This window comes from Pinus tabuliformis, chromosome J (assembly GCF_031772625.1).
Source record: "Pinus tabuliformis cultivar Carrire ecotype Pingquan chromosome J, CPIR1, whole genome shotgun sequence".
Classification (NCBI taxonomy): Eukaryota; Viridiplantae; Streptophyta; class Pinopsida; order Pinales; family Pinaceae; genus Pinus; species Pinus tabuliformis.
Genome location: NC_142295.1, coordinates 60,429,194 through 60,444,658, shown reverse-complemented (window position 1 = coordinate 60,444,658; position 15,465 = coordinate 60,429,194). Strand labels below are relative to the sequence as shown.

At 35.7% G+C, this 15,465-nt stretch overlaps 1 protein-coding gene across 2 annotated transcripts in view; it reads left to right on the top strand.

Annotated features, from left to right (window-relative positions):
- Positions 1 to 15,084, top strand: part of LOC149225503 (putative hydrolase C777.06c) — a 167,972-nt gene extending 152,888 nt beyond the window's left edge. For both annotated transcript variants that reach the window (XM_089377108.1, XM_089377109.1), the window contains exons 8-10: positions 7,304 to 7,339; positions 14,491 to 14,600; positions 14,720 to 15,084. In XM_089377108.1, the coding sequence (XP_089233234.1) occupies positions 7,304 to 7,339; positions 14,491 to 14,600; positions 14,720 to 14,777 (204 nt within the window). In that variant the 3' untranslated portion in view covers positions 14,778 to 15,084. The remainder of the gene's footprint in view (positions 1 to 7,303; positions 7,340 to 14,490; positions 14,601 to 14,719) is intronic.
- The last annotated feature ends 381 nt before the right edge of the window (positions 15,085 to 15,465 follow it).

Here is a 15,465-nt window from a genome sequence, read left to right as displayed (position 1 = left end):
ATTAGATTCAGACGATTGATACTAGTGCCTTATGGAATCAACTATCTTGCTATGAAATTTAGGACCAAGTAGTTGATGAACAACTGCGGCTTGGATGAATAACTATCTTATATGAAATGCAAATCCTAAAACTAATGTGAGATGCAGGGATCTTGGTTAATTTTAGTTAAATGTCTATCTAAGTTTTAACCCTTCAATCATTTCTATATTGAGCTTGATTTCGTAGTAAGTGGCAGAGAGAAGATAAGGTGAAGCACACTAAGGTGTGATTAACGATACCTCTCCTGAAAATCTAACAGGGCCGATGCCTCTGGCGCTGTAGAGAGTTGTGGCTCTCATGACTGCAAGGTCATTGTTTTAAGTACTATTAAAACCAAGCTTCTCAAGCAAAGGTGGATGGGTACCTATCTTTCTATTGACCAAGCTTATGCTTGGAAGTAAATTTTAATTTATTCAAGTCTAACTTAATATGCAAGTGCATGAGATGATTCAGAGATGGAGTGAGATGAAGCTAGATCAAGGATTGAAAACACTTATATCACGATTTATTTTTGAGTTATATGCCAAAGCCTTTAATCGCAAAAATAAATATTCACTTCACTAGACAATGACTGAAAGATAAACTTCTCAACAATATGCTTAAAATATCACAATATAATGCTCAATTAAATCACAAGCTTATCACTTCAATTTATCTAAATTCCTTCCAATGCAACTTTAGCTCAAAGAGAACAAAAACTTCTTCACAAATTTTCAAAATCACTCTCAAGATAATGTCAATTATATAGATGCTCAAAATATTCAATTTAGGAAATGAAAGATATGCAATTTTCCACAAGTCCATGATAGAGTACTTAACAATTACTTGAAAATTTCTCAAAATTTAATATGCAAGAAATATCCAATAATTCAAGTAAATAAACCCACACTTAGAGCGATTAAAGATAGTTAAAATCTAATGCCAATGATCATGAAACTTAGCATGCAAAAGACTTAAGCACTTAAATTTCGAAAGTTAATTACCATGAAAAAAAATGAAATTCAAATGTTAATCAAATAAATACCTCTTCAAGTAGTTCTAGAATTTAAATGATTTTCTTAAGAAACTCGAACCTAGAAAATTTCCTCCTATAGTCAAACCTTAGATATATTAAAAAAAAATTAAATGTGCCTTGACTATAGAAGTTTTTTTTTTTTACCTCTCAAAATATTTCAAAGATTTAAAACGCCCAAAACTTTTATCACAAAATTAAAAAAAACCTAAATCTTGAAATTTTATGCCATATTTTAATGTGACAATTTATAGATGTTTTTTTTTTTAAGGGGAAAATGTAAAAAAAAATAAAAAAGGCTAATTAAACTTTTTACAATGGGCTAAAGGCCACATAAAAATTTAATTCGAAATGAAAAAAGGCGTGAAGGTAACCCCTTTTGATTTTTTTAAAGTTTTAATTATTTTAAAAGGTCAAAGGCATGTTTTAAAGAAATTATATTGAATGAAAAGTCGACTTAGGCCAGTGAAAGAGAAAAACAAAATCAGATATGAAGCGTAGGGTTTTTCGAAGGAGATGACGACAAAAGAGGATCTGTAGGTCGAAGGTTTGCAGGTGGGAGCAACATTCGAGAAGGGAAGATGTAGTAGGCAGCAAGGGAGTGGAACCTGGGCAGCGAGGAAGAGCTATGACGCAGGTTTAGGGAGTTGCGAGGAGGAAGAGCTCACTCAGGGAAAACGAGAGAGATGGAAATGCAATGAAGGAGAAACCCACGTGCAGGAGGAAGGGAGAGCGAGCTTATGCAGGTCGAAGGGGAAGAAAAGGGTTGCGAGAGAGAGGGAAATGATAGCGAGACACAAACAGGAGGGAAGAGGGAGAAACTAGAACACAAGGATGATGGCAGCAGAAAAGAAAAATGCAAGGGAGATGAGGGAGAGAAAAAACGCAGCAAAAAAGAGGAGTGATTTCGAGCAGAAAAAGGAAAGGAAAAATGCAGAGGCTTTAGCAGCGAAATTTGAAGGGTTTCAAAATGCAATGGAGCAGGAAAAGAGAGAGTAGAAAGTTGAACCTTCCAGGAAGTGAATAGGATAAAAAATGGTAGCCCAAGGACCTTGAAAATTTCCCAGAAATCTGAATATCAAACTAATATATTTTTGCTTTAAAAAAAATTCTCAAAAAAACCTCAAATCTGAAATTTCCCTGCAAACAAATTGTTTCTGAGACAAGATCTTGAAAAATTTCCTTGAAACACCTTCAGATCAACACCTGCGAAATGGAAAACAAAAATACCAGATCTCGATATACAAAAAATAAATAAAACCCCAAGACCCAAATTTTAAAAAAAATGTCAGATTTATACAAATGAGTTATAGATCTATCAGATTTGACAATTATGAGTCCAACTCTGCTCCCAGATATGTAGATCTAAGGCTCTTCCTAGCCAGATCTATCAATTTTGCACAAGTTATAGAAGATATTTAAAATTTTTAACGAGGTACTAGCCCAAAAACACCCTGCAAAAAAATAGATCGTTAGATAAATCGTGAAGCTTCGATCAAGTAGGTTCTTCAGAAATTATGTTTTGAGAGTTGGCTGGTCCAACCGAGGACTATCCCCAAACACTCAATTAAAATTTGAATGATCTTTTGCAAACACTAGATCCAACTGTCAAATCAAGTAGAGAAATAAAATAACAATATAATTATAAAAAAATAGAGATACCTGCTAATTCAATCAAATTAAAATTGTTACTCTAGATCCAATAAACTGAACAACATACATGTGCATAGATTATTCTATGAGAGCTATTGATTGACAATTTTCAAATAATATTCAGCAGAAAAATTTAAAACAATATTACCATAAATTCGAGAAGAGGAACACCACCATCAATTGAAACCCCAAAGACTTTTGCATTATATTCCAGAAATATTACAAGAGAGCTTCGAGAGCTTAGTACACAATTCAAAGATCAGATGGAATAGACTGACACTGACCGCTAATTTATAGACAAATTCTCCAATGGCCTGTTGGCTTGATCCCTGTCAAATTAATCTTGACCGTTCATAAAGATTTAATTAACCTTTAATTATCATCGTTGAAATTATTTATTTTTTGAGGAAAAATAAAAAATTTCATTTAATTGATTTTTAATTAACTCAAAATTAATTATTTTTGAGTTAATTTCCTCAAAAATTGACTTTGACTTAATCACCAAGATCCAAGGGTCCAAAATTTCTTGATTTCTTCAATATTCCCTTGGTCGGGGACCTCCAAAAAATAATTCTTCTAGAACCCACGAATTTTACCTTTGGAGAATTTAATTTTACTTGGGACACAAATTAATTAAATTTCTAGCTTAGGATTTTAATTTAATTTGCCAGAAAATTTAATTAATTGACTTATGAGGGGATTAATAATTTTTCCAACCCTCTAATATTTAACCATGGTGTCTAATTATGAGGGACCATGCACTAAATATTTTTTACATGAAGGGGGAAAACCCGTTTGTTATAGGCCCTCAAATATCTACCCAATTCTGCGACTCAAAATATGATCTAGTAGACCGAGTAATTTGTAATAAAATAATCTAGCCAATTAACTAGGATTATTCCCAAATTACTTTTACAAGGATTCGATAAAAAAACACTAGGACTCACTATCTTGACGACAAAATCCACCCTAGCTTTGGGGTGAGGTTGGAGGGAAAAACTCTGCAGATCATTTGTGTCTAGAGACACAAATGCATCCGTGAGACAAAAAACCTCCTAGGATAGGTATCGTTATCAAAATACTATGCTTACCTAGGCTGTTACATACATGATGGTCTTACTAGAATCATTTACATGATAACCATGCAGAATGGGTTTACATCTTTAACAAACTGCCGACTGATGATGAAATTTGAAAGGCGCGAACACTCGAACACGATATATCCCTTTAAAAAAAAGGGGTGTAGTTGTACTGCTATGGGGTCGTTGAGACAAAGTGGTCAACAGACCCAATGGACAAATGTGGACCCGGATGAGAAATATGGTGAATGGGTTTATAATAAGTGGAGGGGAGTGATGTGTATGGTGTTGAGAAGCAAGACTACGCTACCAAAATCGGAGTTTCCCATGTAGTGCCACCTCTAAAGCTAGTAACCAATAAAGGAGATCCCACGGGTCTAAGATACAAGTTTAACCATAAAATTGGACAGAGGAGACAAGTGTACAAACCAAGCCCACTCTCTCCCCCGAATCCCCCCACTAATCCATGCGCAAAAGTGTCCATTATAAGTAAACAAAAATACCCAACTACACAATGAAAAGCCATACCTTCGGGGTTGGAAGGCCCACCTTCAAACATACGATCATAACAAATGGGTGAGGGAGCATATGGCTAACTCAGGTGGCGGAGATAGTGACACATCGAGCTATGTGGTGGCAACAAGGGGTTGTTGGCTGCCAGCTAAGGACCATCAATGAGCAAAAATTTCTCCTATGGATACTACCCATGTGGTGGGTAATAGGGTTGGGCTCAAGGTTGGTTTTGAGGGTTTCATATCTTTTAGAGTTGATGGGAATTTAGATGGATTGTCTCCCTCCATTTAGATATTCCTTGGATGCACTTGGCTACCTCCTACTGACTAGACAGGAGTTGAGTAAGATTGTCAAGGATGAAATTTATAGGTAGTTTGTCCAAATTACTTGGGTTAACCCTTAGGGTGGGTTACACCCATAGATGGCCTTTTACATTGAGCACTTCTTGGAGCTTAAAAACAGGCTCATTGTTCGACCATAGTATACATTCCATCATTCACTGCATGTTGTTCGCATTCCCATAGGCTGGTTTAGAGGTTGTTCCATAGACTTCAGGTCGTGACAAACCACTAGATCAATCGATTAGACAAGATATACCAACTAAACCATCTACATGAGATCAAGACCAAGGAGAACTTCATCTTTCGCTACCCCATCTACTATGAAATTAGGGTGAGGTTCCATTGCCTATTCATGGGGACTCAAACCTTCGTTGGCTTCTTCAAATATTTTTCCCATAGGTTGTTAAGCCCTATATAAGGCCCATGTTAACCTGTAAAGCCCTTATTAAGCCCTAGACATTGAGTGATTACATTTCTATTGTTATATTGTTATGTAGGCTAGAACCCGTCATGGCCCCATTTTATTATAATTGTACCCCTTGTCTTCTCTCTCTCTCTCTCTCTCTCTATATATATATATATATATATACTAAGGAGACCTAGTCTTAGAATCATCAAATATTGTCTTGTACATTGTATTCATTGTAAAAGGAGGTTTTCCCTCAAAGAGTACTGTAATTATTGGTTTCTTATCATTTTTAAGGCACAAAATTTGTAACATAGGTGCTTGGCCTTATACATACAGGAGGTCCTCAAGGTTTGAGCCCATATTCTTCATCCTCCTACAGGACTATACTTTACCCAATGAATCACACCCTTCTTCATGGTGCTACCCTCATAAAGGGGCATTAAGGCATACCAATATCAACATGGCTTTGGTCTCTATATCAATGTGGATGCATTGGACTTTCCCCTTTCCCACGAGATTTCATTTCATTGACATGATTAGATCCTTCCCCAAGAGATAGACAAGATCCCCCAGGCCTTAGTGTACACATGTGTGAATGGGTGAGTTGATGAAGTGGATGGACAAAATCTTAGGACAAACACATAGCTAGCTTCTTAGAGATCCTTCCCCAAGAGACAAACAAGATCCCCCGGGCCTCAGTGTACACGTGTGAATGGGTGAGTTGATGAAATGGATGGTCAAAATCTTAGGACAAACACATAGCTAGCTTTTTAGTCAAATCAAGGGTCAACAACCTCCTCACAACTTGTGCCAAAGGACAAGGAAGTGAGATACAAATGCGCTAGCACATATGAATAGGGATAAGATGAGGGTCAACGAATTGGTAAAAGGTGAATAATTAAATATTAAGTGCTTAGCCTCATGCGTGTATCCCAAGGACATAAAGGTGCATTTCCTGGTGATAAATCAACAATAAAACTTAGGGAATGAGTCTTAATGAAGAATTATAACATTAGAATATTAATAGGCTAATAATTCAACACTTAACATAAGTTGTAATAAGCACAACATATCTTAACTAAAGGACATGTTTCTTAGTGAAATGACACCTGCCTAGGCATTTATATGGGACCCCATTGTAACTCTATATTTTATAATTTCTCATACATGCTATTCTCTATATTATTTTATTCCAGATGGACTACTTTATATTGTTCCATATGCTTTAGATATTTGTGATTTAAACCAATTGGTTCATTTGATAAAGTTTTAGGATTTATTTAAAATTTCATAAACCAGTTAGGTGTGATCAAACATGGAAAGGTGAAAATATTAGAATTGAGGGGTTAATATGGAGCAAGTTTTAGAGAATTATAAGCAAAAGATGTCAAGCATCTCCTAGGAGATGGAATATGGTAAAAGTGCAGGCGTGAAGTGGATTTCACCTAGGCAAAAATTGAAGATATGCTTGTGAAATACAAATTACCTAGTTGAAATTATGGAAATGTTGTGGAAAAATCAATGAAACTGGGAAAACATTGGGCAAGTGCATCACCATGATAAAGGAAATTCACAATTAAGATATGAACTAACCATGCAACACAAAGTGAAATAAGTGACTTGAACATGAGTAGGTGACCACCATGATGTACAGCTAAAGCAGCATTTATCAATATTCCTACCTTTGGAAGGCTAGAATTATCATTCCATCATTCAAAAATTTGAATCACGTGATTAAAATCACATGCAACCCTCATGTTATATAGGTGATAACACTCTGAAGGTTGATTGAAGAATGTTTTTGAGACTGATGTGGGATCTTTCTGGCGTCTTTTATATGTGCCTGTCTTTGGGGTTTCAGTGTTTTCATCTCTGGCCTAGGGTGAGCTTTGTAATCAGCTTTTGTAGTGGCATAAATTGCTGGTTCTCTTTTCTATAGGATTTTTGAAAAATGTTTATGCTCCTTGATATCGGTGATTTATTATTGATTGAGTTTGGACCTCTAGTGTCCCAGTGATTCATGAATCAGGATCCAATGTAGTAGTTACTTTTGTAAAATAAAACGACTTTTTATCATAGAAGAAAAAGCTGGCATCATGTTTCTACTTTGTCATTGTCATATTTAATTTTACGTTATGGCTTGCCCGTTAAATTACATTCAATGTTACCATAAAACCATCTAATCAATATAGCTATTCTTACTTTCTCCATTATATTAGTGCAGATTTTTTAATAAATTTATTTTGTTTGATGCAGAAGGGATCACATAATACTCACTTTTGTTTACCACAAGTAAGTGTCCAAACTCAATTTCTTCACGTGTGTCGATAACCTCATCAAATAATATATTTTGTTGCGAATGTAGAAATTGTAAATAGAATAATCTGATATCTGTTGTGCACTTTCTGTTTGCCTTTTCATTTGTTTGAGAATTAACACCAATAAATTCAGGACTATTAGATTGAAAACTGTGTATGCAATTATGCTATGTATCCTCCGTCTCCTTTCTCTCTGAAAGATGGCATTTTATTGATGCCTTCTGAGTTTATTTTTCCTTTAAAAATTCCAATTTTTATAAATTTTACAGGAAGATCAAGGAACAAACGTTTGCCGTTATGTTCAATGTGTATACCTCCTTTCTAACAAGTATGGGCATGCTCCTCTGGGTGCCTTTTATGTTTCCAAGTCAACCAACCTGCAAGAATGCCTTGATATGTTATCAATGAATTTAGGAGCCAATGGTATATGTGGATGGAGTATAAATCTAACTTTGATACAAAGTATATGCTGCACCTCTAACTACTTGCTCAGTTTCCCAATATCATCAGGTTAGAAAAGGATGGATACACAAAACCTTCTTATCCATTGGGTCTTAAACAAGCTACTGATAGGGTTGTGTTAATCTTCTTACTTGTCATTGTTGAAAAGCGTAACTAGGTTCAGTCTTCATAATGATGAGTAATTGTAATTTTATGTAATTGATTTAAAGAAGAAAATAAAATTATTTTTGTATTACTTGAATCATGGGTTTCATGATCAAGGAATTTTATTTTAGTTAAGGTTCCCATTGTGAACCTTTAGGTTTTGACATCAAGTCATAAAAGTCAAATTGAGTCAATGTCATGTATGAAGGACCCTTCTTGGGCATGTTACATATTTGTATGAGTCATTAAAAGGATAAAAAGGCCCTCCAAGACCAAGCTAAAGCATCTCCTTCAAGTCGGCTTCAAGATGGAATAAAGGATCTACATCAAAAGGACATGTCAGCTCACATACATGTCATGTTGGGTTATTTTCATGGGCAACCACTATAAATAGGCAGCTCGGCCTCATTTCAGAAGTAAGAATTTCGGTCAAGGTCTGAAATAAGAAGTGTGGAAATCACTAGAAAGGGAGCCTTATAACCAGCGAAGAGAAGGCAAAGAAAAGCGAAGTGTTTTGGGTAATATACACTTCACAGGTGCGAGATTTCAGAACCCTCTGTCGTAGAAATAGCCGAGATACTTCAGGTATTACAGTCATCATGAAGAAGGCAGATTTGGAGGAAGTCTAATAGATCCTCTAAAGGAAGGTGAGTCTCTCTCTCTCCAGCGAAGAAGGTTGAAGGACAAAATTGCTCAAGGACCGAATCTAGGGCTCTCTGAATTAGGGCCAAAAAGTTTCAGATCTGTTCAAGAGACCGAAGTTCTGAAGGGTAGCCAAGAAGGAGGAAGAAACAAGAGAGTTGACTATTGTTGACTCAAGGAAGAAGGATCTTATTAAGGAAGCTTTGTGACTTGGTCTTGGAGAGGCAAATAGGTCAAGGGTCTTGGTCTTGGTATTCGTCAATTGAAGTCTCTATAAGAAGAAGAATTCGTTTGGGTTTTTCTCTCAAGTGGGAGAGGTTTTGGCCTTGGCTGATTGCCTATATTTTGTGTCTCTTGTCTCTTTATTGTTTATGCTTTGGTAGTTGTTTGATGAAAAACACTATAATAATCTAACAAAAGAGAAGATCATAATCTAATGAAGTAAAAAGCATTCACAAGCAGTTATCATTAGAAGAGAAATCACCTAAAGCATATGCCCTAGATTTCTCAACATGGTATTAGAGCTAAGGTGACAATCTCCAGGAAGGGAATCTTATCAAGGGACACTCAAGGATCAAATCTAGAGAAAGACATCAAAGAAAATAGAAGGATATCAAAGTGAAGTCAAAATCTACGAAGAAGTGTCAAAACCCTAGATTGAAGAAGTAGTCTTGGATCATCATCAAAAGAAGGCCAAGACCCTACAACTACTCAAGTTGAAGAAATCTACAAATCCAAGCAACTTGAAATCTATTCATCCAAGAGAAGCACTTCAAGGACAAAGATCACATTATTATCTTGAAGAAAAACCCTAGTTCAATCAAAGAAGCATTCTTGGGATCCACACTTAATCTTTGAGTGGAAAGTATCTTAAAAGACTACTCATCCAAAAGAAGCTAGAACAAAAGGCGTTGTCATCATCAAAAAGGCAATCTCCTTTTTTATTGAAGCAAGGACTTCATCTAGAAGAAGATCATCCAAGAAGCATTAAGACATCTTCATCAATCATCATCAACAAAGGGATCAAGTTGGAGATTCTATCTTCACTTGACAAGTAAGTACCTTTTCTTCTATAATCTAATCTAGTAAAATGACTTCATTTTGCAAGGAGATCTATAAGCTGGTTGGGTCATCGAACTTCCTTGCATGGAAAAGGAGGATAGACATAGTCCTCAAAGAAAATGAAGTTATTGATCATGTCAATGGAAAAGTCTCCAAACCATCCGAAGGACAAGCACTATCTGAATACATGGAAAGGGATCTAAGGGCTCAAGATATTCTTATGGAGTCTGTCAAAGATCCCCTCATTCCCTATATAGCAGAGTTGGAGACATCAAAAGAGATATATGATAAGCTGGTAGAACTATTCTCTGAAAGTGCGATAAGAAAGATCATATCACTTAGATATGATCTATACAAATTGAAGGTATCAAAGGATGAAGGGATATCTACATGTCTCTCAAAAGCATCTCAAATAAGAACTCAACTGCAAGATCTAGGAGAGATGATATCTGATAAAGAAATGGTCTCCATTGTTCTAAATGCATTAACTGATGAACAAGGTAACCTCATATCAAATGCTCGTAAGGAGAAGAAAGCTATCCCATTCAACAACTTGTGGTTTCTATGCAAGATAGAAGAAGACAGGTTGAAGGCAAAAGTGATGAAGGACCAAGTGAAAGGGGTCAAACATTTACTAAAAGGAAAGGGAAGTTCAAGAAGCATAGTTCTCAAGAAAACATGGCTAAGATTCAATGCTATGGATGTCAAGAATATGGGCATTACAAGAGAGATTGTCCTAAGATCAAGAAGGACAATATCAAAAGAGGAAGAGAAGAAGCCCATATCATCGAAGAAGTGGAGGCTGAAAAGGAGAAATCCAAGAAAGAGGAATTAAGAGATCTCTACTATAACTAAGATAGTCTTCCTCACCTAAGTTCTTTTCAAGTTCATGTTCTCAAGTCTTCTGTTGTAAGATATGGCTATCATGATTCACTAAGAAAAAAGATGGGATGCATCATGGCATCATAGAAGCATTGAAAGCAAGAGCTTGTGACATAATCATAGAGAAGCATGAAAGATGGTTGAAATTGAAGTCCATGGCAGTCAGCTATGGAAGGATATAGCTCTTGGTGACCTCATTAAAAGCATTATGGGAAAAAGGGAAAAAGTCATCCAGGACAAGGCACATCATACATCAAAAGGAAACATCTGCTGGATGGGGATACTCAAGATCCTCAAAATTCTCTGACGGAATCTTCATCGGATCCTCAAAATACCTCCCTAGTTAAGAGGGTGTTGAATTTTTGTAACTTCGGTTGGTCTTCATAATTGTGAAATGATAAACAAAATTGTGGATTCCAAGTCGGCTCCAAAAGATGTAAAATTTGAATTTTCAAATTGTGAATTTTGCCTCCAAAAATGTAAGGTGGTCTCCACCGTAAGTTCATGCCAGCTCATCCCAATAGTCACACCATTTGGGGCACTTATGATCACTATAAAAGGGCCATCTGTCCTCTTCATTTGGACAAGAATTTCGGATCACATAAGATATCTTCTGAGGCACAAGAAGGACGAAATCTGAGGCACAACAAAGACGAAAATTTGAGGAACAGGAAAGATGAATTTGTGGCAAAGACAGACGAATCTGAGGTATGAATGAGGTATGAATCTGTTTCTTTTTTTTAGGCAAATTAGAAGGTCAGATTTCTGATTGAAGCTGAAAGGAAACCCTGGAAGGAAACTTTGTTCATGGATGAAGGGTTGTTTAGCCCTTGAAATTTCTAGGTTATTATATTGAACTTGGATTGTATCTCTTGTTGAATTGGACAAATTTCTCTAAGAAAAGTTTGCTAGGTTTTTCCCCTGGTTTGGGGTTTCCCCAGGATAAATTTTTTGTCTCTTTTGTTAGGCATCTCTACTGTTATTCTTCTTTATTGTTGATAACTTTCTTGTATAATTACTTAATGATGAATGTGGTATAAGTTGAATTGGTTTAAGAGTCATTGAAAGTAATTATCAGTTAAGGAAATCTGGAAAAATCAACAAGAGGGCTGAATAGCACTAACTCAATCAGCTTCATCATGGTCATACGGTTTGCATGAGGGCACAAAGAGGCTGAGTTGCACGTCCGTATAGCACATATAGGGCCCAGGAAGGTTGTACTGTGTGGCTGTGCCGCTCTAGAACAGATCAAGTGTGCAGGAGGGTGTTCAATTTTCCTTGGGGAGCTGACCAGTGATTTTTTGTTGTGAAAGGGAAGTGTTCCCTTGCTGTAAAAGTTTTTGAAGATAACCTTTTGCTGAGATAACAGAAAACACACACCGCTTACAGGTTTTCCCCAAAGTTGGAGTTTCTCATGTGTTTTTTGTCTTCATCTTTATTTAATTTCCACTGTGCATGCCATAGTTAAAAAACTCAATGTATTTCTAATTTAAGTTTCCAGAACATCAATTATTTCTAATTCTGGTTACACACTTAAAAAATTGCAAATCAGTTATTGGGTTTTAAGGACATAACAATAATAATAATTAACACTGTATAATTATGAAAGGACATGTCCCTTAACTCTTTAATTATGGGCACTCCTGCTTAGGTATATAAATGGGACCCCGATTGTACTCCCTTCATCATATCATTTTTACTTGAAACCTATATATATATTCCAGATATTCTGAATATTTTGTTGTGAATAAACTTTGTTCTTCTCATACAATTCATGCAAATTCACTAGGCCCCCCTCTTCCCCTTTCATGTTCCCGCTCTTGAACCTCGCTTTTGAGTGGAGCATGCCCCTAGAATGATTCCTCATGCTTCAGAACAATTCTTGTTGCTACTAGATCACAAGGGAGAAATTAGAAGTTGTCCGATGTTTAGGAAAGATTAGTAAATAGTAGAATTATTTGTCTTTTTCAGTTTAGAATCTAGATTCTAAAACTTAGAATTATTTGTTTTTATTATGGCTTATACATTATATGATAGTTGAAGGTTGACTGTTAACAAAATGTTACAACTCTTTGGATGTTATGGTTAATGCTATATTTTACGGTTTGTATATAAGAAATGTAATCTGTGGAAACTTGAAACTCGAAGGTTAATTTTATGGTTGATCATTTGATAATGTTATCAGTTTGTTGATGCTTTAATGATTATCATTGATCTAGTATAAAAATCTACATTTTCATATTTTCTGCAACTAATTTGTTATTTTGCATAATTTTTTAATTTGTATGCATCAAAATATACATTACACATAAAAGAACGTTCTTAAGAGTCTTTTGGAAATTGACAAGAGTCTCAACGGCAGCACTAGACTAAGTGCAATACAATTGTTCTACAATGCATGCAAAATAGTACAACTAGAATACAACTCGTGCATGGTCACTAGAACAAGTCTTATCAAGAGTTTAAAAAGGTTCAGTGCTATACAATTGTTCTACAATGCGTGCAAAATAGTACAACTAGAATACAACTCGTGCATGTTCACTAGAATAAGACTTGTCAAGAGTTTAAAAAGGTTCAAATAGATGCTTGTTCTAAAGGAAAACATATTAGCCATTAAATTGGGGGAAGGATAGTTAATGACCAATTTGACAAACGTAACATTCTAGTGAAATAGGCATTTGATTAAAAATTTTAGATTTTTAAGCAATAAAAAATTAGACACTTTTTAAAGTGGGATGGACTCTTTTGAGGAAACAAGTTTGTATCAGAAGTATGTACCTCGTACCATTGAATATAATCACCCTGAAGTGAAGACTATTTAATTCTCTTGCTGCATATCCAGTGCATGCATGTGTGCCCTATTAAACCACCAATTCAACTCATTTCATGTGTGCCCTATTAAACCACCAATTCAACTCATTTCTTGAGTGTATGGTTATGCTTCCCGAAGAGGATCGTTTTTTTCTTGCTGTATATACTATAGAGAGAAGTGAGGTGCTCTTACAGCAGAGGGTGGAAGAGATGTATCATGTCATGTGTGAGCATGAAAAAAAAATAAAAAAAATAATGTAGAGTATGTACTTACATAAATAAAATAATCTAACATACAGGTCCATCTTAACTCCTATATTTTAAGCGGCAAGTCAGTTTATTTTTCCCTCTTAATGCTTAAAAGATCTGACGTTGAGGTTAAGAGATCCGAGGTTGAGGTTAAGAGACCTGAGGTTCTTAGAGATCTGATGTTGAGGTTAAGATAGATCTACGCTTTAGTTTTAAATTTGAGTCTCGATGCCATTTCCTAGATTCACAATTATCAAATTTCCTACACTTAGAATAATCTTTGATTTTAATTCATTAAAACCCTGCTAAATGTAAAAAAAAAAACTGATTCACTTCCTGCTATTTATTAATAGTTTCAATTACCTTGCCCATTGCGCAGACTTGCCTACCAGTTCCACATTAGCCAATATCCCAAGATTGTTTGGTTTGCACACTGTGGACAAGCTTGCACAGCAAGAGTCCTCAAAAGGACCTGGAATTTTTTGATTCACTAAGCATAGAAAAATATGGCTATGCATGGGCATTTCTATTATGATATACCATATTTTTGGCGGTAGGGAAAGAAATTGTATCTCCTCCTTCACTCCCGAAACGTTTCTTCTTTCATTCCTGAAATTGTCTCTCATCTTTCATTCTGTATCTTTATCTCTCTATATTCCATACACTTAATATTCAAAAGAAAGATATCATTATTAGGCTAATTTAATGTTTCAAACCTGGCATTAGCAACAAGAAGGATGATAAAAGCTTAATTTAAAGCCCTTGGCCATACAAGTGAACCGTTAAGAGAGCATTCAGTTGTCAACTGTATCACAATCGGTCCTCTTTGAATGTGTTTCTCTAACCTTGCTTTTCATTCCTTCTGATACAAAGAGCCTTGAAGCCGTGAAGAAAATTCAACCAAAGCACGCCCTGTTTGTTGGGATGACTCATGAATTTGAACACCATAGAGACAACGAAGAGTTGGCAGAGTGGTCTAAGAGGTAATAAGGAAGATACAGAGGAAGGGAAGATTCACATCTTTGTTTTTGTTTATGCTCTTTACATTCCTTTATTTTGCTGACATCATTATTGTTATCTCTCTTTAAATCACCTTATGCAGAGAAGGAATAGACGTTCAGTTGGCTTATGACGGGCTGAGGATACCCATTGACCTTTAATGGTCAATGCTTGACATGGAATTTTCTCCTTTCTGTTGCCAAATCTCCATTATCTGCTGGCAGGGGGGGCACCACTGGTTTCCATGTTATTGAACATTTCTGTGAGATTTTCTGCTGGCAGGAGGGGCACCACTGGTTTCCATGTTATTGAACATTTCTGTGAGATTTTGTCACAAAGACGCAACTTCAAACAGTAGATCACAAGCAGCATGATAATAAAATCTGAGTGCTGAGATCTACATTGAACAGTTAAATCGCATTCTTTGTTATGGTTATAATTGTCGCTAATTGTATTCGTGTGAAGACACATGTGCAACATGGATTAGTCCTGCATCATTATACACAGGCCTGGGCATCTATGACAATCAGTCTCTTCTGAATATGTATATTTTCCATGATGTTTTTTTTTCTCTGAAAAAAAAAGAAGACACATGTGCAACTAAGCATGTGGCCTAAAATTCGGCCAAAAGTTGATACATGTACACCGGGAAGGCACTACCCGAGAATGATATTTGACCATTAATTGCATTTGAAAAGAAAAAGAAGGCCAGGTGCAGTTTACAGCCCAGCGGAATGAGATGTAGAAAAAAAAAAGTTTAAGTCTTTTATCTTTAAAAATAAAATAAAAAGGAATATGCAATTTATTATTTTGATGTTAAATATGTGTTTCTAAATATAGGTAAAATAA